General features: G+C 48.8%; 1 protein-coding gene and 2 pseudogenes across 1 annotated transcript in view; 2 read left to right on the top strand and 1 right to left on the bottom strand.

The window, feature by feature from the left end:
- The first annotated feature begins 10,613 nt into the window (after positions 1–10,613).
- Positions 10,614–11,723, top strand: LOC108543009 (putative L-type amino acid transporter 1-like protein MLAS; annotated as a pseudogene).
- Positions 11,724–12,420, top strand: LOC108543013 (putative L-type amino acid transporter 1-like protein MLAS; annotated as a pseudogene).
- Positions 12,421–17,542: 5,122 nt separating this feature from the next.
- Positions 17,543–26,679, bottom strand: part of EFR3B (EFR3 homolog B) — a 114,686-nt gene continuing 105,549 nt past the window's right edge. Inside the window, exons 20-23 of the mRNA XM_017893387.1 lie at positions 22,389–22,437; positions 20,094–20,200; positions 18,349–18,398; positions 17,543–17,871 (exon numbers count right to left, since the gene is read on the bottom strand). Of these exons, the coding sequence (XP_017748876.1) occupies positions 17,766–17,871; positions 18,349–18,398; positions 20,094–20,200; positions 22,389–22,437 (312 nt within the window). The 3' untranslated portion in view covers positions 17,543–17,765. The remainder of the gene's footprint in view (positions 17,872–18,348; positions 18,399–20,093; positions 20,201–22,388; positions 22,438–26,679) is intronic.

Here is a 26,679-nt window from a genome sequence, read left to right as displayed (position 1 = left end):
CATTTACTGAGGAAGTTTCAACGTTTTTACATACATGCGCATTGCTTACACACAAGGTCAATATTGACATAATGTACTTTTGTGGAAGCAAATTTGAGTAAAATATAAAAGACTCTAAAAGCCTTTAGGCAATTTATACCTCCCCTATTGGAAATGATGCAACTATGACATCCATTGCATAGCTGAGCATGGTGGCATACACCCATAGTCCTAGCTACTTTGTAGGCTGAGGCGGAATTGCTTGAGCCCAAGAGTTTGAGGTTGTACTGTGCTATGATCATGCCTGTGCATAGTCAGTGCACTTCAGCCTGGGCAACATAGTGAGACCCATCTCTTAAAAAAAAAAAAGAAAGAAATCCATAGCATAGTGAGTTGTTAAAAGTAATGCTGACAATTTTAAATAGTGGGAAAAAAAAAAAAAAAAAAAAAAAAAAAAAAAAAAAAGGAAAATTGACATATGAAAGAGTGTATTACAGGGATAGTCTGTGGTTAATTACACATAGGTTGACCATAAGAGCTACCAACTTTGATGATCATTATTATATTTTGAAGTCCTGCATTGAGATGAATAGTTGCTTTTTTCCTTTTAGGGCACGGCTCTCCTTAGAGAATATGTTCACATTCATTTTCTAGGTGGTGTTGCTCTTTTTGAAATTCTTGGCCAGGCACAGTGGCTCACACCTGTAATCCCAGCACTTTGGGAGACTGAGACCTCCCAAATATGGTGCCACCCCATCTCTACCACCACTACCAACAACAAAAAGTTAGGTGGGCATAGTGGTGCGTGCTTGTAGTCCCAGCTATGTGGGAGGCTTAGGTGGGAGGGTGGTTTGAGCCTGGGAGGCAGAGGTAGCAGTGAGCTGAGGTAGCAGTGAGCCGAGATATCAGGCCACTCCACTCCAGCCTGGGTGATAAAGCCAGATTTGTCTCAAAATAAATAAATAAATAAATAAATAAAAGAAATTCTTCCACGATTCAGTATTCCCTGTTATATTCCCCCCCCCCCTTTTTTTTTTTTTGAGACAGAGTTTTCTCTGTCACCCAGACTGGAGTGCAGTGGTGCGATCTTGGCTCACTGCAGCCCCTCCCTTCCAGGTTCAAGTGATTCTCCTGCCTCAGCCTCCCAAGTAGCTGGGATTACAGGCATGCACAACCACACCCGGCTAATTTTTGTATTTTTAGTAGAGACAGTGTTTCACCATGTTGGCCAGACTGGTCTTGAACACCTGACCTCAGGTGATCCACCCATCTTGGCCTCCCAAAGTGCCCAAAGGTGTGAGCCACTGCACCCGGCCTACATTTTCCCATCTGCTGTGCCACGTTTCTATGTTGTTTTGGGGACTCAGAAATCCATTTCACATGCCCTCATATACAGATCATGAATTTGGTGGAAGCAATACTGGCAATAGGACAGCAACACCGTGTCTTCTTATTCTACCACGAACATAATTATTTTCAAACCAGTCAATAACTTTGCTGGCTTCTTCAGGCAAATGAAGCTTAACATTTATTAAAAGCTCCTGGAATTTCATCAGCCAGAAGGAATATTCACCAATGCAGAAAATGATGCATTTTAAACTGTGATTTTGTTGTCGTTCACATAGTGGCCAATCCACTCATCTGAATTTTCCTCCAAATGCAAATAAAAACAATAATGAGTAATAGTTCTACTTAACATGATACAACTAACATGATACAACTGTCCTGCCTACAACTGAAAATACTCTAATTCCTTTCTCAGAATTCGGCCTTCAGGATTTTAGTCTTTTGGGGTTGTGATATTTAGGATTTTAGATGGTAGGGACTTTAGATCTTTCAGGATTTCACCATTTGCAATTATGGTGTTTGGGATTGTTTCTTTTGAGATTCTGATTGGCTCTATGCAGAATGCACTCCCAGGAAAAAAGTCTCAGGCAGACACTGGCTTTCCAAAGGTTGATTTGGCTGTTCTTTTGGGCTCAGTGCCTACGGAAGGGAAGGGCAGGAAGCAGGATTGGGCAGATGGAGAAGGTGAGCTGCCATACAGCTTCAACAGAGAGCCCTCTGACCCTCCTAGGAGCTGCAAAACTGGGACCACCCTGCAGAGATGTGCCAGCCGGGGCCATGGGTCTGGGTCTTTGTGTTCTCACACTGACGGGTCACATGATGTGGACCTTTCCGGGAAAGGAATGAGCTTGGGTGAGGGGCTCTCTGCAATTGAGGAAACCCTTGGTTTCCTGACGGCTGTGCTTCTAGCAGTTGGGAGAATAAACCCCTCATTCCTGAGGGGAGCCTTGGTAGCCCTTCACAGTGTTCACCATGTCAGGTAAACGTGGTAGGGCTGCTGAAGACTAGAAACACCACAAAGGGCCGGGCGCGGTGGCTCAAGCCTGTAATCCCAGCACTTTGGGAGGCCGAGACGGGCGGATCACGAGGTCAGGAGATCGAGACCATCCTGGCTAACACAGTGAAACCCCGTCTCTACTAAAAAAAAAAAAAAAAAACTACCCGGGCGAGGGGGCGGGCGCCTGTAGTCCCAGCTACTCGGAGGCTGAGGCAGGAGAATGGCGTAAACCCGGGAGGCGGAGCTTGCAGTGAGCTGAGATCCGGCCACTGCACTCCAGCCTGGGCGACAGAGCAAGACTCCGTCTCAAAAAAAAAAAAAAAAAAAAACCACCACAAAGATGAGTGGGTTTGGGGGAGGCGATGAGCTCCATTTTCCACATAGTGAGTGTGAGGTGTTTCAGGGGCGTGCATGTGGGGTGTTAAGTGGATAACTGGGTGTACAGGTCTGAAGCTCTGGAGGGAGGTCAAGAATAGAGCTACAGATTTAGCAAAAATATAAGGATGGGGTGGAAATCAGAGGAATGGATGGACAGTTGGAGTCAGAGGGAGACGACACCTAAATTGACCCATCTGGCAGTGGGTCCTCGGTGCAATCTCACAGGAGGAGGCAACCAGATAAGATCAGCAAAGAACAGTGGTTCAGGAATTCCCAGCTCTGTCAGAGCTCACGGTGATGAATGAGAGCCCTGGCCACACTCGCCCTCACAGAGCTCTCAGGGACCAATGTACAAATCAGGTGAAAATGCACTGCCCAGTGGGAAGCTGAACTACCCTGGAATGACACTGCTTCTCCCCACTTCTCCCCTGTCCATGTCCTTCTGTTTCCCCTTTGCCTTGACACCTCTCTCTCACTCTCTCTCTCTCTTCTTTCTCTCTGTCCAGTTCTTCTCTCTCCCTCTGTCCCTCTGGGCCCACTAGAGCGCGGCAGCCCCCAGTCCAGGCCTAGGCGTCCACCCTCCGAGCCTTTGCCTGGCCTGGTGCTCCTGTAGTGAGCCTTGCCAAGATTGTTCTTGGGCCATGAGGCAGCTCCTCTCCCAGGACTCTGTCCTGTCTTTATAGGGCTCTTGTGGATGGGAAATGCTGGGTTCAATAGAGAGGGCAGGAACGGCTGCTTCTTTGCCTGGCTTTGCTGAAGCTTGGAGGCTGTGGCCAGCTGTTCCTGCCTTGACAGATGGGAGAGGCCTGGCACCTACTGAGGTCTCTGAGTTGACAATCACTTTCTCCTTCTTGCTCCTGGGGCTGTAGGGCCACGAAGCTTTCAGAAATCAGGACTGGGTCTTGTTCCTATAATTTGTGTCCCAGACTGTTCTTAAAAGGATATCTTTTTTCTTTTTTTAAAATTTTATTTTAAGTTCCGGGGTACACGTTCAGGACGTGTAGTTTTGTTACATAGGTAAACGTGTGCCATGGTGGTTTGCTGCACCTATCAGCCCATCACCGAGGTATTAAGCCCCACATGCATTAACTATTTATCCTGATGCTCTTCCTCCCCCTGCCCACCCCGCAGTAGGCCCTAGTGTGTGTTGCTCCCCTCTCTGTGTCTATGTGTTCTCATTGTTCAGCTCCCTCTTATAAGTGAGAATACGCAGTGTTTGGTCTTCCGTTCCTGTGTTAGTTTGCTGAGGATAATGGCTTCCAGCTCCACCCATGTCCCTGCAAGGACATATCTCATTTCTTTTTATGGCTGCATAGTATTCCATGGTGTATATGTAACCATGATTTCTTATCCAGTCTACCATTGAGGGGCATTTGGGTTGATTCCCATGTCTTTGGCTATTGTGAATAGTGCTGCAGTGAACATATGTGTGCATATTCCCTTTATAAATAGAAGTGGATTTAATATCCTTTGAGTATATACCCAGTAAATGGGAATTGCCTGGGTCCAAATGGTATTTTCTGGTTCTAGATTCTTGAGGAATTGCCACACTGTCTTCCACAATGGTTCAACTAATTTGCATTCCCACCAACAGTATAAACGCATTCCTATTTCTCCACATCCTTACCAGCATCTGTTGTTTCTTGACTTTTTTTTTTTTTTTTTTTTTTTTTTTTTTTTTTGAGACAGAGTCTCACTGTGTTGCTGAGGCTGGAGTGTAGTGGCGTGATCTCAGCTCACTGCAACCTCCACCTCCCGGGTTCAAGCGATCCTCCCACCTCAGCCTCCCAAGTAGCTGGGAGTACAGGCGTGTGCCACCTCGCCCAGCTAATTTTTGTAAGTTTTAGTAGAGACGGGGTTTCGGGCTGGTCTCGAACTTCTGACCTCAGTGATCTGTCTACCTTGGCCTCCCAAAGGGCTGGGATTACAGGCATGAGCTACCATGCCCAGCCTGTTTCTTGACTTTTTAATAATTGCCATTCTGACTGGTGTGAGATAGTATCTCACTGTGGTTTTGATTTGCATTTCTTTAATGATCAGTGATGTTAAGCTTTTTTTTCATGTTTATTGGCTGCATAAATGTCTTTTTTTTGAGAAGTGTCTGTTCATATAGAAAGAATTTCTTGACACCAGTATTGTCCAGGGTATCAAAAGCCCTGGGCTGGCCGGGCACGGTGGCTCAAGCCTGTAATCCCAGCACTTTGGGAGGCCGAGACGGGTGGATCACGAGGTCAGGAGATCGAGACCATCCTGGCTAACACGGTGAAACCCTGTCTCTACTAAAAAAAAAAATACAAAAAAACTAGCTGGGCGAGGTGGCGGGCGCCTGTAGTCCCAGCTATTCGGGAGGTTGAGGCAGGAGAATGGCATAAACCTGGGAGGCGGAGCTTGCAGTGAGCTGAGATCCGGCCACTGCGCTCTAGCCTGGGCGACAGAGCGAGACTCTGTCTCAAAAAAAAAAAAAAAAAAAAAAGCCCTGGGCTGCTCCACTCCACCTCACATAGGACCCTCTCCCTGGGTTCCTTGCCAGGGTGTGTGAGGCCCCAGTGGTTCCTAAAAGGCCCCTTATGAGCAGAGATCCAAGGAGCTACATCTGAGAAGCATACCTGACTCTGTGTTGCTGAAGGCCATGGTTAAGCTAAGAGAAACTACATTTTCCCAAATGACGGGGACAAAAATGGAATGATCTGGTTGGGGAAAGAGTGTGCTTGGAAGGAACCCCTAGAACAGCAGGTTGGGGACCAGAGTGCTTGTCTAGAGGGAGCCCCACCAGTCACCCTTCCCTTCTACCCTCTCCCTCCCCCAGCAGTCCAGGGACTAAGCTGTTAGAGTCCAAATTCATTTGTTTTCACGTAGCTATCCAGTGTCCCAACATCATTTGTTGTAAAGACAATTCTCCATTGAATGATCTTGATACCCTTCTTGAAAATCAGTTGATCATAAATATATGAGCTTATTTCTCGGCACTCTCAATTATATTCCATTATCCAAGACTTAGAGTAGTCAGCTAATGATTAGAAAGAACTTTCCTTGAACACCTGATACCAAAATATCTCCCAGTCTTTGCAGATGGGCTTTTTGTAGGTGTTGGGACACATCTTCAACATTCAGCCAGGTGGTTTGCAATTGTGCCTTAGCCCTCACCTGCTTGAACAGAGCCTAAAGGGAAGGTCACCCTGACCTGGAAGTTTACAGCCTTATCAGGTCTTTTCTGAGCATGCGTACCACTTTGGGTGCCTGGCCTTCTAGATTTCTGGGAATCTGTCAGAGGTTTTCAAAGTCCTTATTGCCCGAAGGAACTCATTCCCCAGGCTTTCCATCCAAGCGTGTTGGTTAGTCTATTGTATGCCCTGACTATTAGCAATTGCTGCCTGCTGTGTTAGCTTGGCTGAGTTCCAAGTTAGATGAGATAAGGGCAGGCCTTTTGAGTTGGTCTTCCAGGAAGCCACCGACAGTCAGAACAAATAATTACAATTCTTTGTGTTCCCTTTCTGCTCCCTCTGGGACAGGTTCTAATACTGGGAATACAGGCTGTTATTTTCAAGGCTACTGCTGAGCTGGGGAGAGGAGGATGAGACCAGAGTCGGTTAAAATGCCACAGAGACCCTCTGCTCTTACAAGGATGCAACTGTTTTACTAGCTTAGACACTCTCCTGATTACTACAAGTTTTTGATTAGTTTCCAGAATTCTGAAAAAGTTGGCTGAGTGTGGTGGCCCACTTCTGTAATCCGAGCACCTTGGAAAGCTGAGGTGGAAGGGTCACTTGCGGCCAGGAATTTGAGACTAGCTTGGGCAACATAGTGACAGCCCGTCTCTATAAAGAAAAAAAAAAAGAATTCTGAGAAAGTTAATTCTTAAAGTATTTTTCATTGATTTTAGGGAGGCACAGATCTTTGGAGTTTCTTATTCCACCATTTTCACTGATGTCACCATCACACCCATCTTGTATTAAAAGAGGGCCTCCAAATTTTTTTTTTTTTGAGATGGAGTCTCGCTCTGTCACCCAGACTGGAGTGCAGTGGCACGATCTCGGTTCACTGCAACCTCTGCCCCATGGATTCAAGTGATTCTTCTGCCTCAGCCTCCTGAGTAGTTGGGACCACAGGTATATGCCACCATGCCTGGCTAATTTTTGTATTTTTAGTAGAGACCAGGTTTCGCCATATTGACCAGGCTGGTTTCGAACTCCTGACCTCGTGATTCACCCACCTCCGCCTCCCAAAGTGCTCGGATTACAGACCTGAGCCACCGCGCCTGGCCTAAAAGAGGGCCTCCAAATTTTACATGCTTCAAGCAGCACAGAATCTGGATTCATCCCTGGCTGGGGTTCTAAGAGGAGGACTCAGTCGGCTGTGGGTATGGCCTCATTATGTGGTTGCACTTTGATCATCTCTGGGTATATGGGCAACGGAAGCTTCCAGGTTGAGGTGACAAAGTATTTCACACAGCTGGGGAAAGGCAACTTCCCTCATTTCTGCATGGATCCCAGCACCTCCCAACACTTTGAGGACTGGAAGCTTTGGAAACACTGCAGGCAGCATCCTTGGATACACTGGCATTTTCACAGGAGTGAGGGGCCCCCATTGCAGTGTCATGGGTATATAGGGCAGTGGTTGGCAAACTGCAGCCTGTGGGAAAACCTGGCCTGCTCCCTGTGTTTCTTTTATGGCCTGTGAGCTAAGAATGTTTTTTACGTTTCAAAAAGTTTGGGCGAAAAAAGCAAAAAAAGAATAATATTTTATGACTTATGAAAATTATATGAAATTAAAATGAAAATCGCATTGTTCATAAATAAAGTTGTATTGGAAACTTGCCACACTCACTTGTTGACATATTGTCGATGGCTGCTTTCTAGCAGAGTTGAGTCACTGTGACAGGGACTGTGTGCACAGCAAAGCCTAAAATATTGACTAGCTGATATTTTCAGAAAAAGCTGCTGACTCTTGGCACTGGCCACAGATGGGGAGAATTGGGGCAGGAGAAAGAACAGAGGATTTGCCATACACAGACTGAGGCTGGCAGGCTGGCTTTGAGCACAGGTATGACATTTCCTGAAAAGTCCCTGAAACACTTCAGAAGACTCTCAGGGGCCTGGAGATCACGTATGACCAAGGTGATAAGAGCAGGAAGCATGTGTTTTTGATGTCGACATAACTTTATTCATCTCCACGGGAGAATGGGACATAAGGATTTTCATGTTATTCTCATGAATACTTTTGTGGGAGAATCATCAGCCCCATTTTACAGCTGTCCTGGTTTATAGACGGCTCATACAGGATGATACTGGTGAACAATATGCAGGTTATGCTATTACCACTTCCTTGGAGACTGGAAGCAGTCTCCCTTTGCTTTAGCTACTTCAGCCCAGCAGACAGAGCTATTTGCCCTCATTCGAGCCTGCTTCCTTCCCAAGAGAAAAATCACTAACATTTCTACAGACAGTAGATATGCATTTGAACTTGCTCATGATTTTGAAAGATTGTGGAAGCAGAGATCTTTTCTTGTTTTATTTTATTTTCTCATTTTCTTTAAGCATTTTAAAATTTAAAATTTTTTAACTTTAAAGAATCAGATTTATTTGGAGAAAAACCAAAACTCACAACCCAAACGATAGGGAATTTTAACATACTAAGGACATCTCCCAATAATTCTTCTACAGATTACAAATCATTTTCATAGAAGATATTTTTTAGCTACAAGTTTACATGTATTCAGCAGTGGGACATAAATTAATTCCCATTTGTTTGTTTGTTTTGATCTTTGTTTTTTTGAAACGGGGTCTCGCTCTGTTCATCCCAGCAGGCGCTGGGCACAAATTGTGCAGATCCCTCCAGCTCACTGCACCTCCGCATCTTGGGTTCAAGCGATTCTCATGCCCTCACACCCAAATTGCTGGGATTACAGGCGTGCACCACCAGACCTCAGCACTATTTTGTATTTTAGTAGAGATGTTTGCCAGGCCTGGTCTTGAACTCCTGGCCCTCATGGTAATCTGCTTGCCTCGATTCCCAAAGTGCTGGGATTATAAGTCATGAGCTCACCATGCTTGGCCCCTGATTTCTATTTTAACAGAGGGGCAACATAGGGGAGTGAGAATATTTTTTAAATTTTGAATCAGAAAAGACAACTACTGATCCAGTAGTAAGGGCTCAGGAGACTAAGCCTTTCTTGTCTAATCAGGGACAAATAAATAATGAAGACCTTCATGTAAAAGACTTGTTTAGATGCAAAACAACTACCCTGCTGCTCTGGCCATTATTAAGATTCCTGGACATTTTGAAATACCAGACCTTCATGGAAGTTAGATGGAATACCATTCTTTGCTGATAATGCTACACAGATGTTCCTCTTAGAGATCCTCCTGTCAAATCTCATGGCCCAGTTAGAAAAGTTTCCAAAGATGATCTTAGAACAATACTAAAGATGCACAGAGTGCCATAACCAAGGCTGGCGCGGTGGGCTCAAGCTGTAATACCCGCAGCACTTTGGGAGGCCGGAGACGAGGCGGATCACGAGGTCAGGGTGAGACCATCCTGGCTAACACGGTGGAAACCCCGTCTCTACTAAAAATACACAAAACTAGCCGGGCGAGGTGGCGGCGCGCCTTAGTCCCCAGCTTAACTCCGGAGGCTGAGGCAGTGACAATGGCGTAAACCCTTCCACGGATTGAGATACGGGCAGCGCAGAGCTTGCAGTGAGACATGGAGCTCTCGGGCCACTGCACTCCAGCCCGGGCGATCCGCGAGCGAGACTCTGACCTCTCAAAAAAAAAAAAAAAAAAAAAAAAGAACAACAAAGATGCACAGAATTGGGCACCAGAGGTACAAAAAACAAAATCAGAAAAATAATGGCTACTGGTTTGATGACCAGAAATAATTTTGGTCCAGGCATGGTGGCTCACGCCTGTAATCCTACCACTTTGGGAGGCTTAGGTGGGAGGATTGCTTGAGCTCAGGAGTTTGAGACCAGCCTGGGCAACACAGCGAGACCCCCATCTCTCTCTTTCTCTCTCTTTTGTTAACATTAAAATGTTTAAATTTAACAAATAAAAGAAATAAAAAAATCTGGCTTGGGCCAAGTTAAGAGCTTGTTTTGCCAGATACCATGAAATTTCCATTGTTAACTACTGTGCATGACTTCTGCCACTGAGCTACAGAAAAGATGGTCATTTTTATGAACCAGTGCTGGTAAGGAAATGTTAATGGAGCTGCTAAAGAGTGCTTATGTGGCCTGCCCCACCTGTCTTCTTTAGGGTAGGGTTCATGCAACTTTAATTACAGGTTGAGTGCATTGTAACCTTTGTTTCCTGATAGCTTGGCTGATAAAACTGTTGCAAAGACTTCCTGGGTTCCTGATGTGCAGTTGCTTATGATGTACAAAGCACCCATCCAATTGTTATTCCTCACATATTGCTGTAGAATTGGGCAACAGAGATTTTTTTTAAACAGGGTCTCACCCCGTCACCTAAGCTGGAGGGCAATGGTGCGATCGTGGCTCATTGCAGCCTTGACCTCTTGGGCTCAAGCTATCCTCGATTCTCCCACCTTAGCCTACCGTGTAACTGGGACTACAGGCATGCACCACCACACTGGTACAATTTTTAAATTTTTTTTTGGTAGAGACCAATACAGTTCTGTAAGTATGAGCCATCTATAAATCAGGATAGCTGTAAAATGGGGCTGATGACTCTCCCATAAAAGTGTTTATGAGTATAATATGAAAATCCTTATGTCCCATTCTCCCGTGGAGATGAATAAAGTTATGTCGACATCAAAAACACATGCTTCCTGCTCTTACCACCTTGGTCATACGTGATCTCCAGGCCCCTGAGAGTCTTCTGAAGTGTTTCAGGGACTTTTCAGGAAATGTCATACCTGTGCTCAAAGCCAGCCTGCCAGCCTCAGTCAATGTATGGCATCTACTCTGTTCTTTCTCCTGCCCCAGTTCTTCCTGTCTGTGCCCAATGCCAACGGTCAGCAGCTTTTTCTGAAAATACCAGCTAGTCAATATTTTAGACTTTGCTGTGCACACAGTCCCCGTCACAGTGACTCAACTCTGCAAGAATGCAGCCATTGACAACATGTCTAGCTATGTTGCCCAGGTCTAGCTATATTGCCCAGACTGGTGTTGAACTCCTAGCCTCAAGTGATCCTCCTGCCTCGGCCTCCCAAAATTCTGGGATTCTAGACTTGAGTTTTCATGCCCAGTGCAGCAGGACTTTTTAAAACCTCTCTTTCCTTGCTCTTTCCTGGGTTGTGTTGGCAAACAGCCCCTGCAAACTCCCTGTACCAGGGTCTGGGTTGGACAGGTGCTGGCTAGGTCAGTGAGGCCTCAGTTTTTTTGTTTTTTTTTTTTTAAATACACTATGCCCTGACTTTTTGGCTGCTGGCTCAGACTCCCTCCGGCGCTGTAATCATTAACTTCTCCAGGAAGCCCGTAAGACCGGCATCAAAGTCCCTGCTTCTGCTCAACCAGAGGCAGTGTCTATTGAAGTCTGAGATGGAGAGAAGGAAGGAAAGAGATGGCTGTGAGGGGTGGTAGGGCAAGGGACGGCTGATGGGGTGCCTGGGCTGAGGCTGCAAAGGGAGATTGGTCTGTGGAGCACCGAGTCCCTGATTGCTGGCTGTATGATTGACTCTGGCATCTTCATGTCACCACAGGGGTCTTGGTCCACATGGGCAGTCCTGGGGCCAGTCTCATGGTCTGGGCAGGCTGTGGCCTCCTGGCCATGCTGGGCGCCCTGTGCTATGCTGAACTGGGTGCCTTGTTCCTGAATCTGGGGAAGTATACCTACATCTTACGAACCGTTAGCTCCTTGCCAGCCTTCCTGGTCATCCACGCATATTTGCTGGTGGCCAGACCAGCTACCATTGCTGCTGTTTCTCTGAGCTGTGCTGAGCATGCATGGTTCCCTTTTACCCTGGCTGTGCCTCACTGCCCCTGGCTGTGCTCAAGAATGTGGCTGTCACCAGCATCCTCCTTCTGATGGTGNGAGAGAAGGAAGGAAAGAGATGGCTGTGAGGGGTGGTAGGGCAAGGGACGGCTGATGGGGTGCCTGGGCTGAGGCTGCAAAGGGAGATTGGTCTGTGGAGCACCGAGTCCCTGATTGCTGGCTGTATGATTGACTCTGGCATCTTCATGTCACCACAGGGGGTCTTGGTCCACATGGGCAGTCCTGGGGCCAGTCTCATGGTCTGGGCAGGCTGTGGCCTCCTGGCCATGCTGGGCGCCCTGTGCTATGCTGAACTGGGTGCCTTGTTCCTGAATCTGGGGGAAGTATACCTACATCTTACGAACCGTTAGCTCCTTGCCAGCCTTCCTGGTCATCCACGCATATTTGCTGGTGGCCAGACCAGCTACCATTGCTGCTGTTTCTCTGAGCTGTGCTGAGCATGCATGGTTCCCTTTTACCCTGGCTGTGCCTCACTGCCCCTGGCTGTGCTCAAGAATGTGGCTGTCACCAGCATCCTCCTTCTGATGGTGGCTAACTGCTGGAGCTCCAGGCTGGCCACCATGCTGACAAACGTGTGCATGGCTGCCGAAGTATTCTCACTGCTCGTCATCCTTGGTTGGGGTACTGTTGGGCCAGGGCTGGGGCTGCACGGAAACCCTTATAGTCTGCCTTTCACCACACGATGTGGCAGGTGGGGCACATCGACATGGCCTTCTAGTCTTCTACCAGGGCCTGTGGTTTTTGTTTGTTTTTGTTTTTTTTCCTTTTGAGACAGAGTCTTACTCTGTCGCCCAGGCTGGAGTGCAGTGGCACAATCTAGCCTCACTGCAACCTCCGCCTCTTGGGTTCAAGTGATTCTCCTGCCTCAGCCTCCCGAGTGACTGGAATTACAGGCTTGGACCACCACATCCAGGTAATTTGTGTGTTTTTAGTAGAGACAGGGTTTCACCATGTTGGCCAGGCTGGTCTCAAACTCCTGACCTCAAATGATCTGCCCACCTCAACCTCCCAAAGTGCTGGGATGACAGGCATGAGCCACCACGCTCGGCCTGCCCGTGGTCCCTCAATGACCGGAATAGCATCAACTCTGTGATGGAGGAGCTCCGGAATCCACACGTGAGTCCATAATGTCACTTCTGGGGTAAAAGCTCTGAACTTCAGCAACTCCAATAATTGGATCTGTAATCATTCAGCTTTGAGGTGACTAAGACTATGAGCAACCCAGCTGGAAATGTGGGCTCCCCTCCTGCACTCATGGGACTTGCATGCTGGCCCACTGACCATCCTGATTAGTTTATGTAATAATAGAAATAATCACTTTGCAAATAAGCAGAGAACTTTCTAGTAATACACTCACGGTCTCCGTTTTCTGCTCTGCGAGATAGGCATTATGAGCCCATTTTTCACACGGGAAACAGATTTCAAAAGGGAAAATGATTTTGCAGTCACACTGCCTGTGAGAGACCATGCTTCACGCTTCAGCTCTATATCTATCTCCTGGATCATCCTCTCCAGAACACTGCAGCAGGTAGTTAATTCACAGTTGTCAGAGCCTGGGAGCTGCTACAGGACAGAGTGTACTTTGGACAGGGGAAGAGTCAGTCCTGCCTGGCTCACCCCACTTGTGAGACCTGGGCTGACTAGTCCCTGCCCTGGTGGGGGCGGTCTTCAGGACAGCTTGGGATTCAGGTGAAGCATTTGGATCTTTGGTTATGGCAGGTATTAACGCTTTCTTATTTTAAATATATTTGCCTGGAGTATTATTTGTTTTATTTTTTTCCCTGCGGAAGTTTAAAAATTCTCAGAGTGAAAACTTCGTGTCTTTTCCTCTCTGTCCTCTGGGCTGGCTTAAGGGCCATTACACCTCTCCCGGTCTTGGCAAAGGCTCCGTACAGTGGGGTTTGGGAGCTATTGAGAGAAGATGAGCAGCTTGGAGACAAGTCCATGTGCAGAGAGAGAACCAGGGAGAGAGCCAGGAGTTCTGGGACCTAGTTTTTATTTTTGCATGTAATTCCTTGAGCATCAGTTCTTTGCCTATAAAATGGGATTCTAATAGCTGTCCTGCCTACCTCACAAGGCTTTGGAATATCCTTATCAATGGCCTTGGGAAGATGGCTAGGCCTCTGAGTGCCTTCAACAGGTCTACAGGTGCACCTCTCAGGTGAACCGTTCGCCTGTGGTCAGGCTGGTTCTGGGGACAACTGGGAACTACAAGCAAAGGCACTGGCTCCTTCAGTCTGCAGGGTGAGAGCCCTCTCTCTCTGAACCACACCCTGGGCTCGGAGCTGGACTTGGGAAAGAATACGGGGTCCAAAGATGAGGCAGACAAGCCCCCATCCTTAGAGCAGGGACTGGCGAATCTTTGCTATGAAGAATCCAGAAAGTTAATATTTTAGTCCTTGTAAGTGTTCTGTGAAAGGGCCGTATATGCAAAGTGGCCCCCAAATGCCAAAAGAGCTGAGAAACCAAAGAATGAGACAGACTAATCCAGTTTGTCAATAGAAGGTCGGGGAATTTACAGACAGAAGCATGGTCTTGGGTGACTGCGAGACAGGGCGATCTCTGTACTGCACCCCCACCCCAGAGCCAGGGCTTATATGTTGGGGAAAAAGTATATGTGCTTTGGAAGGCACATGTACATTGCTATGGGTGTCACAGCCTATGCTCTATGGACCAACAGCAAAGGTTGTTTTGTAGGGAAGGTGACACTCACAGTGAATAGGTGTTCCCACACAAAGAATAAAACGTCAACTTGATACTTTGGAGGCATTCCCAGATGTGGGGCTAGTCAGAAGTCACCTGGGGGATTAACATTTATTGTTATTATTTTTTTGTTTTGTTGTATTTTTTGGGACACAGTCTTGCTCTGTCACCCAGGCTGGAGTGCAGTGGTGCGATCTTGGCTCACTGCAGCCTCTGCCTCCTGGGTTCAAGCAATCCTCCAACCTCAGCCTCTTGAGTAGCTGGGACTACAGTCACCCGCCACCATGCCTGTATCATTTTTGTATTTTTAGTAGAGATGATGTGTGCCACCACCCCTGGCTAAATTTTGTATTTCTAGTAGAGATGGGGTTTTACCATGTTACCCAGGCTGGTCTCGAACTCATGACTTCAAACAATCCACTCACCTCGGCCTCCCAAAGTGCTGGGATTACAGGCGTGAGCCACCGTGCCCAGCTGGGGATTAGCATTTTAAAAAAAGTCACTCTTGTCCCCACAGCGGGCCAAATGGTCTCTGTCCCAACTACTCGACTCTGTTGTAGCATGAAAATGGCCAAGGTAAATACATGAGTGGGGCTGTGTTCCAATAAAACTTTATTTACAAACGTAGTTGGTGGGCTGGAGTTGGTCTAGGGTGGTAGTGTTTTGATCCCTGCTGTGTATACAGCATTTTTGACAAGTGTGTGTTTCAAAGCAAACACAAAGCCGTTCCTCTGGATTCTGGGCATTTGGGATTCTGGCTCCAACTCTGCCCTCTAAAGCACATGTTAGGTGTATCTTTGTTTATTTCGTACTTTTTTTCAAGAAACTGCAAAACCTTTGCCAAACTAGGGCCAGCCTTATGCCCAGACTCCCTGGGATTTGAGTGAAGAATGAAGGTACCCGAGCATGAAATCAGAAAATCTGTTCTTGTTGTTTTGGCCAGAAACCTGTCTGGGGCGCAACTCAGGGCTCTGCCATCATCACAGCTCTTTAGCTGGTGGGAGAACTCCCTAAGATGAGGTCAAGTTCAGCACCAAACCAAGCCCCTGCCCTCTGACTGTGGGGCTGGACCGTGCGTGGTGGGTGCCCATCTTGCTGAAGCCATCCCATCCTGAGCCCTGTGGGAAGGAACACTCCAGTCCACTGACCCACTTTGGCTGCTGACAGCCTCATCTGGGTACTTCATTTGGGAGACCCGTAATTCCAGCACTGGAGTGATGAGGAATTCGCTGCTATGCCTATGTGGTGGCTGGGGCAATTTCCTTTGCCCTCAGAATCCCCGATTTTAGACAGTCTTGCTCTGTCACCCAGGTTGGAGTGCAGTGGTGCAATCTTGGCTCACTGCAATCTCTGCCTCCCGGTTCAAGCGATTCTCCTGCTTCAGCCTCCCAAGTAGCTGGGATTATGGGCACACCCCACCACACCAGGCTGATTTTTGTAAGAATCCCCGATTTTATTGCTGGGAAGGACCTGAGAGGACCCACCTTATTCGAGAATCCACTGCTGTGCAATTGGCTTCACTTTCACAAATTTGCCACGTAGCCCACCAGGTAGTATGACTGGCAAGGCAGAGCAGCCCAATGAGGCTTCCTGGGAGAGGAGCCTGGAGCCAAGCCTCCAAGGGCAGATGCAGCCTGTGGCAACGCAGCTATGTGGAGCAGCATGAATAATCCAGACGCCAAAAAGGGCAAGGCATGTCTGCACCACAAGGAAATATGTCACTGAGTGAGGACAGCCTCATCACTGGGGCTGATCACAGGGACCTGAAGTGAGTCCTAAGATTACTATTCGATGCCACCATGCCTTCCCTTCCACACCCAGCTCTGAAGTTTTCTGTGGGCAGATCTCAGCCCTGGCCACACTCCTGCCACACTGCCTGAAATTGTACCCTAAAAAGGGATTCCCAGCTACTCAGGAGGCTGAGGCGAGAGAATCACTTAAACTCAGGAGTTCGAGGCCAGCCTGGGCAACATAGTGAGACCCTCATCTCTAGAAAAAAAAAATAAAAATGGATTCCTTTGGATCAAGAAATCTACTCACCCTGCCTCCTTTAGAATGCAGACTCCAGGGAGAGAACATCTGACACTCACATCTTACTGTAGGTTATGTCGGCTCAGAGGAGTTACAGGAAATGTGACTAGCGGAGAAGGAAAGGACGATTTTGGACCACACGGCACTGCCACGGGCGGAGCCCCAGGTGAGGTTCTGTCAGTGGCACCCCGGGAGACACAAAGGCTCCTGGAGAAGGGGCCAGAAAGGGGAATTGGCAAAGAAGGTAGCAAACTGTCTCCTGGGCAGCTCCGCCCGGCTCCGTGTTAGCTCCTCTCTGCACACCCTCATTACACAGAGACACAGACGGCACACCAGGAAAACAGGAACCCAGAACCCAAAGGGGTCTCCATGGCCTCTCCCAAGCCACAAGCGTTGCCAGGTGGTGCCAATGTCCCAGACTTTGTCCAGAGAGTGAAGAAATCATCCTAATATTAGGTGTTAGATCCTTCTTTCTTCAAACGGAACATCTAAAAAGTTGGCTTCTGATATCCTTGAGCCCCAAAACGCCACTCATCCCACCCTCCCCACCCTCCCACAACCCAGGTCAGGCTGGGAGCCTTTTCCATAGGAGGTGATATGGGCAAATCTTGAGGACCCTGCAGTTCCCCTCCGAGATTATCTTGCTCGGCCTTTCCTCAACCCAGAGGCCCCAGGAACACTCTGGGACCCTCAGAAGAAAGATATCACAGAGAGAGAACCCAACTCTGGAAAACGTCCTGCCAGCCTTGCATCCTGCTTCCTACCCTTTGCTGCCCCCACACCCCTTGTGGTGTCTCCACCCCAGCTCCATTACACAGGCTCAGCATTCATTAATGGTAGAAACACAGACAAATGGGAGATGAGCAAGAGAGTGAGAGACACAGCAGGGACATGGGTGGGGAGCAGGGGCAGTGCTGGGGAGGAGAGAGCCATCCCCCTCTCAGCTTCCTTCCCCAGGGGAGTAGAGTCCTTAGCTTCCTCTCACCAACCAAGTCTCCATCCAGCTCCCTCCTCTGGGGAGGACATGGACCCCCTGTGGAAGCCCTTCACTCAAAACACCAAGCAGGAGCTTCTAAGCCCCTTCCCCCCGGCTTCTCTCGAGAGACACCCCACGATTCTCTGCCCCTGCTGACAAGAGAAGATGAAGAGGGCGCAGGTGAGACGCTGATTGGTGAGATCTCCCTCAGGGAAGACGAGGAGGAGGTAGGAGGGCCAAGAAGGACCAGAGAGTCTCCACCTTGGCTTAGCCTGGGAGGCGCTGCCATCCAAGGTGACATTTTCTCAGAGATCCCAGCCGGATCTCCATGTGGTCAGGTGGGCATGAAGCGAGCCCCTCCTGAGACCCCATCCCCTTGAGGAGCTCCGGCTCCTAGAATTCAGTATACACACAGGTCGGGAAACTTCATTTCGTAGACGGGGATGGAGTGGTTCTGCGGCTGACCGTAGGCTGCAGTGATGGTTCCCGATGGGCTTGGTGGGGGCCTAGGCGGCAGGAACACATGAGTAGAAAGGCATGAAAACAGAATTTTAGGATCCCACCCTTGTGCAACCAAACAGAGTAGGTGACTTGGGTTTCTTTTTGCACAGGGACCAGTGACCCCTTCATTCCACAGGTTCCCAGGATTCCAGATTTTACTAGAATCTACAGCTTGGAGTCAAGCTTCTCTGCAGGCTCTGCAGTGACACTGCTGCTTTAGAAAAGTGCCAGCCTGGGACACTAGGACTCTTGGGTCCTTCCAGGTTTTACTGAGGCGACCTCTTTCCCTCTCTGGTCTCTATTTCCTTGTATAGGGATGGTTAGAGTTGGTGGCCGACTCCAGCCCAGGGGATAGAGACTGTGGTGGGGTAGGAGGAGTGGGGGAGGGGAGAAGGGAAGACAGGTGAGAGAAGAACTCAGGATGAGGAACCCCAATACTGGGTCACAGAGGTCAGGGTCCCCTGCCCAGGGTTGCCACTTACCGGATGGTGATTTCAAAGATCTGATTGAGTTTGCTCTGGAGCAGCGATGCCTAGACACAAACAGCGGGAAGTGAGCTGGCAGGGGTGGGGGGCTCAGAACCTTTGCCAGCTGGCTCAGGGTGTCCAGAGTATACACTGGAGGTACAGGGCAGCCACAGCCTTAGGAAGGCAGGCAGAGGTGAACACACTCCAGCACTTATCCACTGGACCCTGACTGCAGATTCGGATCAGGGAAAGCCACCTACTGAAGGGTGGCTGGGGATAGGACAGAGGCTCAGAATCACCAGGGAGGATGTCAGCAGGCAGTTCTGGAAGGTCCTTCTCCTTAAGATGGGGCAGTAGGGGCTGCTGGGCATGGAGTCAGGAGACTGCACTAGAGCCAGCTCTTTTCTTTCTTTTTTTAAATTTAATTTAATTTATTATTATTTTTTTAAATTGAGAAGGAGTCTTGCTCTGTCACCCAGGCTGGAGTGCAGTGGCATGACCTCAGCTCACTGCAATCTCTGCCTCCTGGGTTCAAGCAAGTCTCCCAGCTCCTCCTGAGTGGCTGGGATTACAGGTGCCTGCCACCACGCCCGGCTAATTTTTGTATTTTTAGTAGAAATGGGGTTTTGCTATGTTGGCCAGGCCGATCTCAAACTCCCGACCTCAGGTCATCCGTCTGCTTCAGCCTCCCAAAGTGCTGGGAGTACAGGCATGGGCCACTGTGCCCAGCCTGTGCCAGCTCTTTTCTAACTTGCAAGGGGCAGTGCTGCAAAACTGGTGGCTTAGAGATGATCTCTGATTACTTCTGGCTCTAATGAGGTCAATGAATGCAGAGAGTGGGACTGCACGTGTTCCGTGACTGGGCCCTAATTCCTAGCTCATGAAATGGGCATCCCTCTCAAAGCGGGACGACAGGTTAGGACAACACCGGCCCGTGGAAATCTATATGTTATATATAGACTTACATATGAATATTATATATAAAATATATAAAACAGAAAATTATACATATTATATTTTGTTGGGAGAATAGGTTATTTGTAGATTTTGAATGTTTACAGTTATGTTTCATTGTTACTAAGCTTGACATTCGGGGCTAATAAATCCCAGCATAGAATCAATTTCAGGACTGTCTGACCTCCTCCCTCCAGTCTAGACATGGCTCCTCGTTTCTACGTGTCCAGCTGCCTCTCTCTCTGATCTCTTTGCCAAGGCCTGGCTGTTCCATCCCCCTGCTAAGGTACCCTGGTTGGAAGAGGGTCCTGGTGCCAACATTGACCATCTTCCTTTGCCACACACCCCTCCCCCATCACCCTGTAACGTGGGGATCATAATGGCACCAACTTCAAGGAGTTATCATGAGAATGAAAGTGGCTCATGAATAGAAGAAGCTGTCGTCCACAGTGAGTGCTGTTCATGTGCCTGCTGTCAGGACCACAGTGAGCATGATCTGACTGCCAGACAGGTGCCTCAGCTCAGGACTTCTTCCTTATGTGAAAAGTGTGAGGTCTCAGAGAGACCCCAGACAAACACCCAAGTCTTTTGGTTCACAGGGGAGCAATGCAGCATCGGGGTGTCGGGGAAAGCCTGGCAGGGCAACAGCAGAGCTCTCTGAGTTGGAATACAAGCCCTAATGTCTGACGGGGGTGGGGGTGGGGTGGTCAAAGAGCCAAGATCTCCTAGGAACTTAATCCTGTCCTGGACCCAAATTCAGTCTTGACTCAGCTCCCTAGGACTCGCCCATGTCACGCTTCACTTACCCGGGCCCCGCAGTGTGCGGCAATCTCCTCGAAGGGTGCCTTCTGGAACTTCTCCACCACCTGCCGCCGCCGCTCACGCTCCTGCTCCTCCACTGCTACGCTGTCCACTGCGACGCAGACAGCTGGGTTAGTGCCAGGCCTTGCTCACTGAGGGGAAGGGGAGGGACTCCTCTGGGGAGCACTGTCCATGAGCATCGCTTGGGCTCTCCCCTTATCTGAAGAGTAGGGGACAGTGGCGTGGAGGTGTGGTGCCCTCACTCAGCCCTGGAAGGTAGGACCAGTTCCTGATTCTGTCTGAGGGCTCAGCCTTCTTCCTCATGTAAGAATTTGAGAACTATGTGAGAGGACCTTTCAGCGGGGCTCTTACAGCCCCAAGTAGCTGCTCTCCCACCAGGACTCTTAAATTGAAGGTCCTGAACAGTTGGTCCTTTGAGTACTCTGTGGGTATTTTGTAAAGAGACATCGAGGCTGGGCGTGGTGGCTCACACTTGTAATCCCAGCATTTTGGGAGGCCGAGGTGGGAGGATACCTTGAGGTCAGGAGTTTGAGACCAGCCTGGCCATCATGGTGAAACCCCCTCTCTAATAAAAATATAAAAATTAGCCAGGCGTGGTGGCACATGCCTGTAGTCTCAGCTACTTGGGAGGCTGAGGCAGGAGGGTTGCTTGAACCAGGGAGGTGGAGGTTGCAGTGAGCCAAGATTGCGCCATTGCACTCTAGCCTGGGTGACAGAGCGAGACTCCATCTCAAAAATAAATAAACAAGAAAAGAAAAGGGACACTGACAATGGTAAAGCCGCACAGACCACGAAAGCCAACACGGAACACCTGTGGCAGGGCAGCCCGAGGTCATTTAGTTTAAGGCTTCTACACATGCTGCTTGGTATCCAAGATGAGTTAGCACCAAGAAGAAAAAGGGGTGTGTGTCGCACATGTCCAACATACTGGGTTTTTTAAAATAGAGATGAGGTCTCACTATGTTGCCTAGGCTGGTCTCAAACTTCTGGGCTCAAAGGATCCTCCTACCTTGGCCTCCCAAAGTGCTGGGATTACAGGTGTGAACCACTATGCCTGGCCCATACTCAGTTTAAGAAGGCAAGAAATGGCTAGGTGCAGTGGGTTATGCCTGTAATCCCAGCACTTTGGGAGGCTGAGGAGGGCTGACTACCTAAGGTCAGGAGTTCGAGACCAGCCTGGCCAACATGGTGAAACTGTGTTTCTACTAAAAATACAAAAATTAGCCGGGTGTGGTGGCAGGCTACCACCACACAGGCGCCTGTAATCCCAGTTACTTGGGAAGCTGAGGCAGGAGAATTGCTTGAACCCGGGAGGCGGAGGTTGTAGTGAGCCAAGATGGTGTCATTGCACTCCAACCTGGGTGACAGGGCAAGACTGTCTCAGAAAAAAAAAAAAAAAGGGCAAGAAATGTGTACATTCAGAGAGACTACCATTAATGATGACAAAAGTTAAAAGTTTGGCATTTACAGGTATAATTTGTCAACAGTTAGAAAAAATCTGTTGTCCAATGATCCAGATAGAGGGATAACAATGCATTTTAAAATCATCTGCCCTTATTAAACAGACATTCATATGATTCATTCTTAATATCTTCCATTGGCCAGCTTATTCTTTTGTGTCACAATTCACCAAAAAAATAAAAAAAAAAAAAAAAATTTGCTCTGAAATGCTTTCTACCTACAGCTGTCAACTGATGACTTTTTTTATTTTTTATTTTCTGAGATGGAGTCTTGCTCTGTTGCCCAGGCTGGAGTGCAGTGGTGCAATCTCAGTTCACTGCAACCTCCGCCTCCTAGGTTCAAGCAATTCTCCTGCCTCAGCCTCCCGAGTAGCTGGGATTACAGGTGCATGCCCACCATGCCTGGCTAATTTTTGCATTTTTTCAGTAGAGACAGGGTTTTACCACATTAGCCAGGCTGGTCTCCAACTCCTGACTTTGAGATCCACACACCTCAGCCTCCCAAAGTGCTGGGATTATAGGTGTGAGCCACTGCGCCCGGCCCACTGATTACTTTTAAAGGCAGCTGTCCTTAGTGGCAAAAGCGTTGACCACTGTGGGCCACACAGGGCCCCACTACTGACCCCCTTCAGGAGAGGAGGGACATTCAGTGGCAGCTTTGGTGGCTGTGATGGGTTTGTCAAAAGCCACCAGCCTCTCCCTTCATGCAGATGCTGGATCCCACTGCGGAGGGTGGTAGGTCCTGCTGCATCTATAGGAACAGGCCCAAGGACCCCACCCCATTTTGCCTTCTAACCAGAGTCCCTTGGCCTGACTTACCAATGGCTTTCTTCAGTGTCTCATAGGTGATCTCCTCGGCAGGCACTCGCTGAAGGAGAAGGGACAGAGGTGCTCAGAAAGTCAGGGGGCAGAGAAAGGAGGCAGCCCCAGCACCCCCAGCTCTCTGGCAGCCCCTTGCTTCTTAGAAGAAAGTCCCAATGGGCAGGAAGTCCCTCAGGACACCCCCAGCCCCATCAGGGTCTTGGAAGCTCCCTAAGCAGGCACAGAGGACAGCGAGATGCAGTGGGGAAGCTCATTCCTCATCAGATTCAGACTCAGAACAGAGTCCTGAGTCTCATGTAAAAGAACGCACTGTCCCCTGCCTCCTCCCCAAGCCTGTCCATCAAGCACCATGAGAGGAAAATACTGCAATTTTATTTTATTTTATTTTGAGACAGAGTCTTACTCTGTTGCCCAGGCTGGAGTGTAGTGGCGCGATCACGGCTCACTGCAACCTCTGCCTCCTGGGTTCAAGTGATTCTCCTGCCTCAGCCTCCCAAATAGCTGGGATTACAGGCATGCACCACCACGCCTGGCTAATTTTTATATTTTTAGTAGAGATGGGTTTTACCATATTGGTAAGGCTGGTCCCGAACTCCTGAACTCATGATCTGCCCACCTCGGCCTCCCAAAGTGCTGGGAATATAGGTGTGAGCCACCGCGCCCAGCCAATACTGTAATTTTAAAACATCTCCAGAGAACACAACAGAAAACACTGGAAGCAAATAACTTCAGATGTAAATTTCAAGAACTGAGTATCAGCTCTGAACTCTTAAAGTATTAAATTACGGCCGGGCGCGGTGGCTCAAGCCTGTAATCCCAGCACTTTGGGAGGCCGAGACGGGCGGATCACGAGGTCAGGAGATCGAGACCATCCTGGCTAACATGGTGAAACCCCGTCTCTACTAAAATACAAAAAACTAGCCGGGCGACGTGGCGGGCGCCTGTAGTCCCAGCTACTTGGGAGGCTGAGGCAGGAGAATGGCGTGAACCCGGGAGGCGGAGCTTGCAGTGAGCGAGACTCCGTCTCAAAAAAAAAAAAATAAAATAAATAAATAAATAAATAAATAAATTACTCACCAACGTGACTTGAGCATTTAATAAAGATAAGAAATGGAAGGTTAGAAGTGACAGGCCGGATGCAGTGGCTCACGCTTGTAATCCCAGCACTTTGGGAGGCCGAGGCGGGCAGATCACTTGAGGTCAGGAGTTTGAGACCAGTCTGGTCAACATAGTGAAACCCCGTCTCTACTAAAAATGCAAAAATTAGCCAGGCATCGTGGTGCACGCCCGTAATCCCAGCTACCTGGGGAGTCTGAGGCAAGAGAATCGCTTGAAACCGGGAGGTGGAGATAGCGGTGAGCCGAGATCACACCACTGCACTCCAGCCTGGACAACAGAAGGAGACTCTGTCTTAAAAAAAAAAAAAGAGGTGACCAGGCCCCCACCGACTGCTGAGGTTCCAAGGAGTTGCCCCACTCAGTCGTCTGCAAAGCCTATAAAAGGAGGTGGAAAATAATAACACTCAAAGAAGGGAGCTCCACAGATGCTGAAAATAGTGAAGGAATTTGGACTAAATTCCAGAAATTACTCACTAGACAATGAACTATTAGACCTATGATTTACCCATGCTTTATCTTTTTTTTTTTTTTTTTGAGATGGAGTTTCGCTCTCATCACCCAGGCTGGAGTGCAATGGCACAATCTTGGCTCACTACAACCTCCACCTCCCAGTTGGTTTCAAGTGATTCTCCTGCCTCAGCCTCCCCAGTAGCTGGGTTACAGGTGGCCGCCACCAGGCCGGCCCAAGTTTTTGTATTTTTAGTAAAGAAGGGGTTCCACCATGTTGATCAGGCTGGTCTCGAACTCCTGACCTCAGGTGATCCTCCTGCCTCAGCCTCCCAAAGTTCTGAGATTACAAGCGTGAGCCACCGCGCCCAGCCTGATGCTTTATCATTTAAACATAATCTTAAGCAAAAGCAGCAGACACAGAATGATTTCAATGATATAAAGTTCCAGAAGTAACGCAACTCAGGCTAGGAGCTCCCTTAGGGGAGGGGGTACAGAGGCAGGGCCCCTGGGCGATGACAGTGTTCCACTCTCTCATCCGGGAGTGATTGCATGGGCATATACACTTTACGAAAATTCACTGAGTTGTGCACTTTTTGATTTGTTTGGCATTTTTGTTTGAGTAGGAGAGGACAGAAGAATAGGTAAGATATAAAGTCATTTAACAAACATTAAGTGAGCACCAACTACATACAGGACTGTAGGTGAGTCCATAGAAACTGCACAATTTGTTAGCATAGGAATTACATGCAAGAGAGAGCTGTGCTTGGCTTTAACTCGCTCTGAGGACTTATCCTCTGTACGTCCATCCATTCATCCACTGTCAGCACCGAGCAACATTGGATATTCACCTGCAGGGTGCTAGGGAACTGTGTGGTGGCAACAGTCAAAGAAAAGGCCACTCTCTGGGCAAGAGAGAAGGGATGCTCCCTGGGCAAGAGCAGGGAGAGAGAAGTTTATGGAGGAAACCGAACAGGGGCCGGGCGCCGGAGAACAGACAGTTCACAGGTGCTCAGCTGCACCAGTGTGGAGGGGAAGGGTGGTTCACATGTGGCATTCTACACTAGCAAAGGCCTGGAGATGGCTGAGCACAGCACGGGAGAGACCGAGAGCAGCACTGCCAGACTGGGACAGTGGATACAGGCCAGAGCAGGTGGGGGAAAATGAAATGGCAGAGCCCAGACTATGCAGGGCTGGGAATGCCAGGCACCAGGATTCAGATTTGACCAAACCAGCATTTATTCACCCCTGCAGCATGTATTCACTCCTGCAGCAAGCCTGGGCAGTACAGTCCTAGGAACCACCATGGGACTCTGGACTAGCACTGATGGCTGAGAGTGGAGAGAGCTGTGGCATGGCAGAAGGGCACAGGAGGAAGGCCCCTACACCCCTGCTTTGCCACCAAGCCACCTCTGGGCTAAGCTGACTCTTGAAGGGAAGAAGGAACTGATACTGGTGGCCCAGGAGGCCACTAGTGAGGAGGTGGCTCTGTAGCTGTGTAAGCATTTTGCCTCCCGCTTCTGCGCCACTTCACTCCTCAATTCCCGAGAGTCTCTTACCTCTTGGGAAGAGAGAATCGCCACTATGGGGAGAGAGCAGCCAGCTCACTCCGATGCCTAATGCATTGGAGGTTCCCAGTCCTTGGAGCTGGAAGGGCCATGGAGGATGCCTCGTTCAACCTCATTTTACTTGTCCAGTTAGCCCAAGTCACAGCTTCCTTCCATGGGAAGGTTCTAGATAAGCTTTGAGGGCCCTGGGGTGGAGATCTGCCCCAATAAATGAAGTGGTCGAGGGCACCGTTAGGGGGAGGCTTGATCCTGACCCCTAGAGACTTCTCCTACCTCTGATTGCATCTGGGGAAAGGCTTGATGTCAAAGCTGTCCTTCATGTCTATATTAACCCTAATGGGCATAGAACCTCGGGAATGCCAACCTGTCCATGCCCAAGGACCATGTAAGTCTTTCTGTCCCAGTCCCACCCAGATGTGTGTCCTCCATACTTCTTGTGAACTGGGACAGTCAGCATTAAAAAAAAAAAAAAGGCTGGGTGTGGTGGCTCATGGCTGTAATCCCAGCACTACGAGGCGGCCGAGGTGGGCAGATCACTTGAGCCCAGGAGTTTGAGACCAGCCTGAGCAACATGGCGAAACCCCATCTCTACAAAAAATACAAACATTAGCAGGGCATAGTGGTGAGTGTCTGTAGTCCCAGCTACTCGGGAGGTTCAGGTGGGAGGATCGCTTGAGGAGGTGGAGGTTGCAGTGAACTGAGGTCAAGCCACTGCACCCCAGCCAAGGTGACAGAGCGAGACCCTGTCTCAAAAAAAAAAAAAAGGCATATTGCATCTGTGGCTTCAGTTCCCTCATGTCTCATTCCTCCTCCTCTCTGCCCTCCACCTCCATTTCTTTCTCGTTTGGGAGAATAAGTTTTGTATTTCCACTATGATTCCTTATTCTTCCCTACTCATGGGTACATCTGCTTCACTCACTGAGTGGAGTGAGGTGGAAGAAATGAGATAATGGCAGGGGAGATATCACATGTTAATTTGAACAAAAATTCAATGTTTACAGTCCTCAAGAGAGGAGAGAAGGAAGAGAGGTCTTTAAGGCACTGTAGCAGCTTTCTCTTAAAAAAAAGAATCTTGGCCGGGTGCGGTGGCTCAAGCCTGTAATCCCAGCACTTTGGGAGGCCGAGACGGGCGGATCACGAGGTCAGGAGATCGAG

The sequence above is a fragment of the Rhinopithecus bieti genome, unplaced genomic scaffold (assembly GCF_001698545.2).
Source record: "Rhinopithecus bieti isolate Rb0 unplaced genomic scaffold, ASM169854v2 scaffold_23816, whole genome shotgun sequence".
Taxonomy (NCBI): domain Eukaryota; kingdom Metazoa; phylum Chordata; class Mammalia; order Primates; family Cercopithecidae; genus Rhinopithecus; species Rhinopithecus bieti.
Note: the sequence above shows the minus strand (reverse complement) of the source record. Positions and strands in the feature narration are given on the sequence as shown.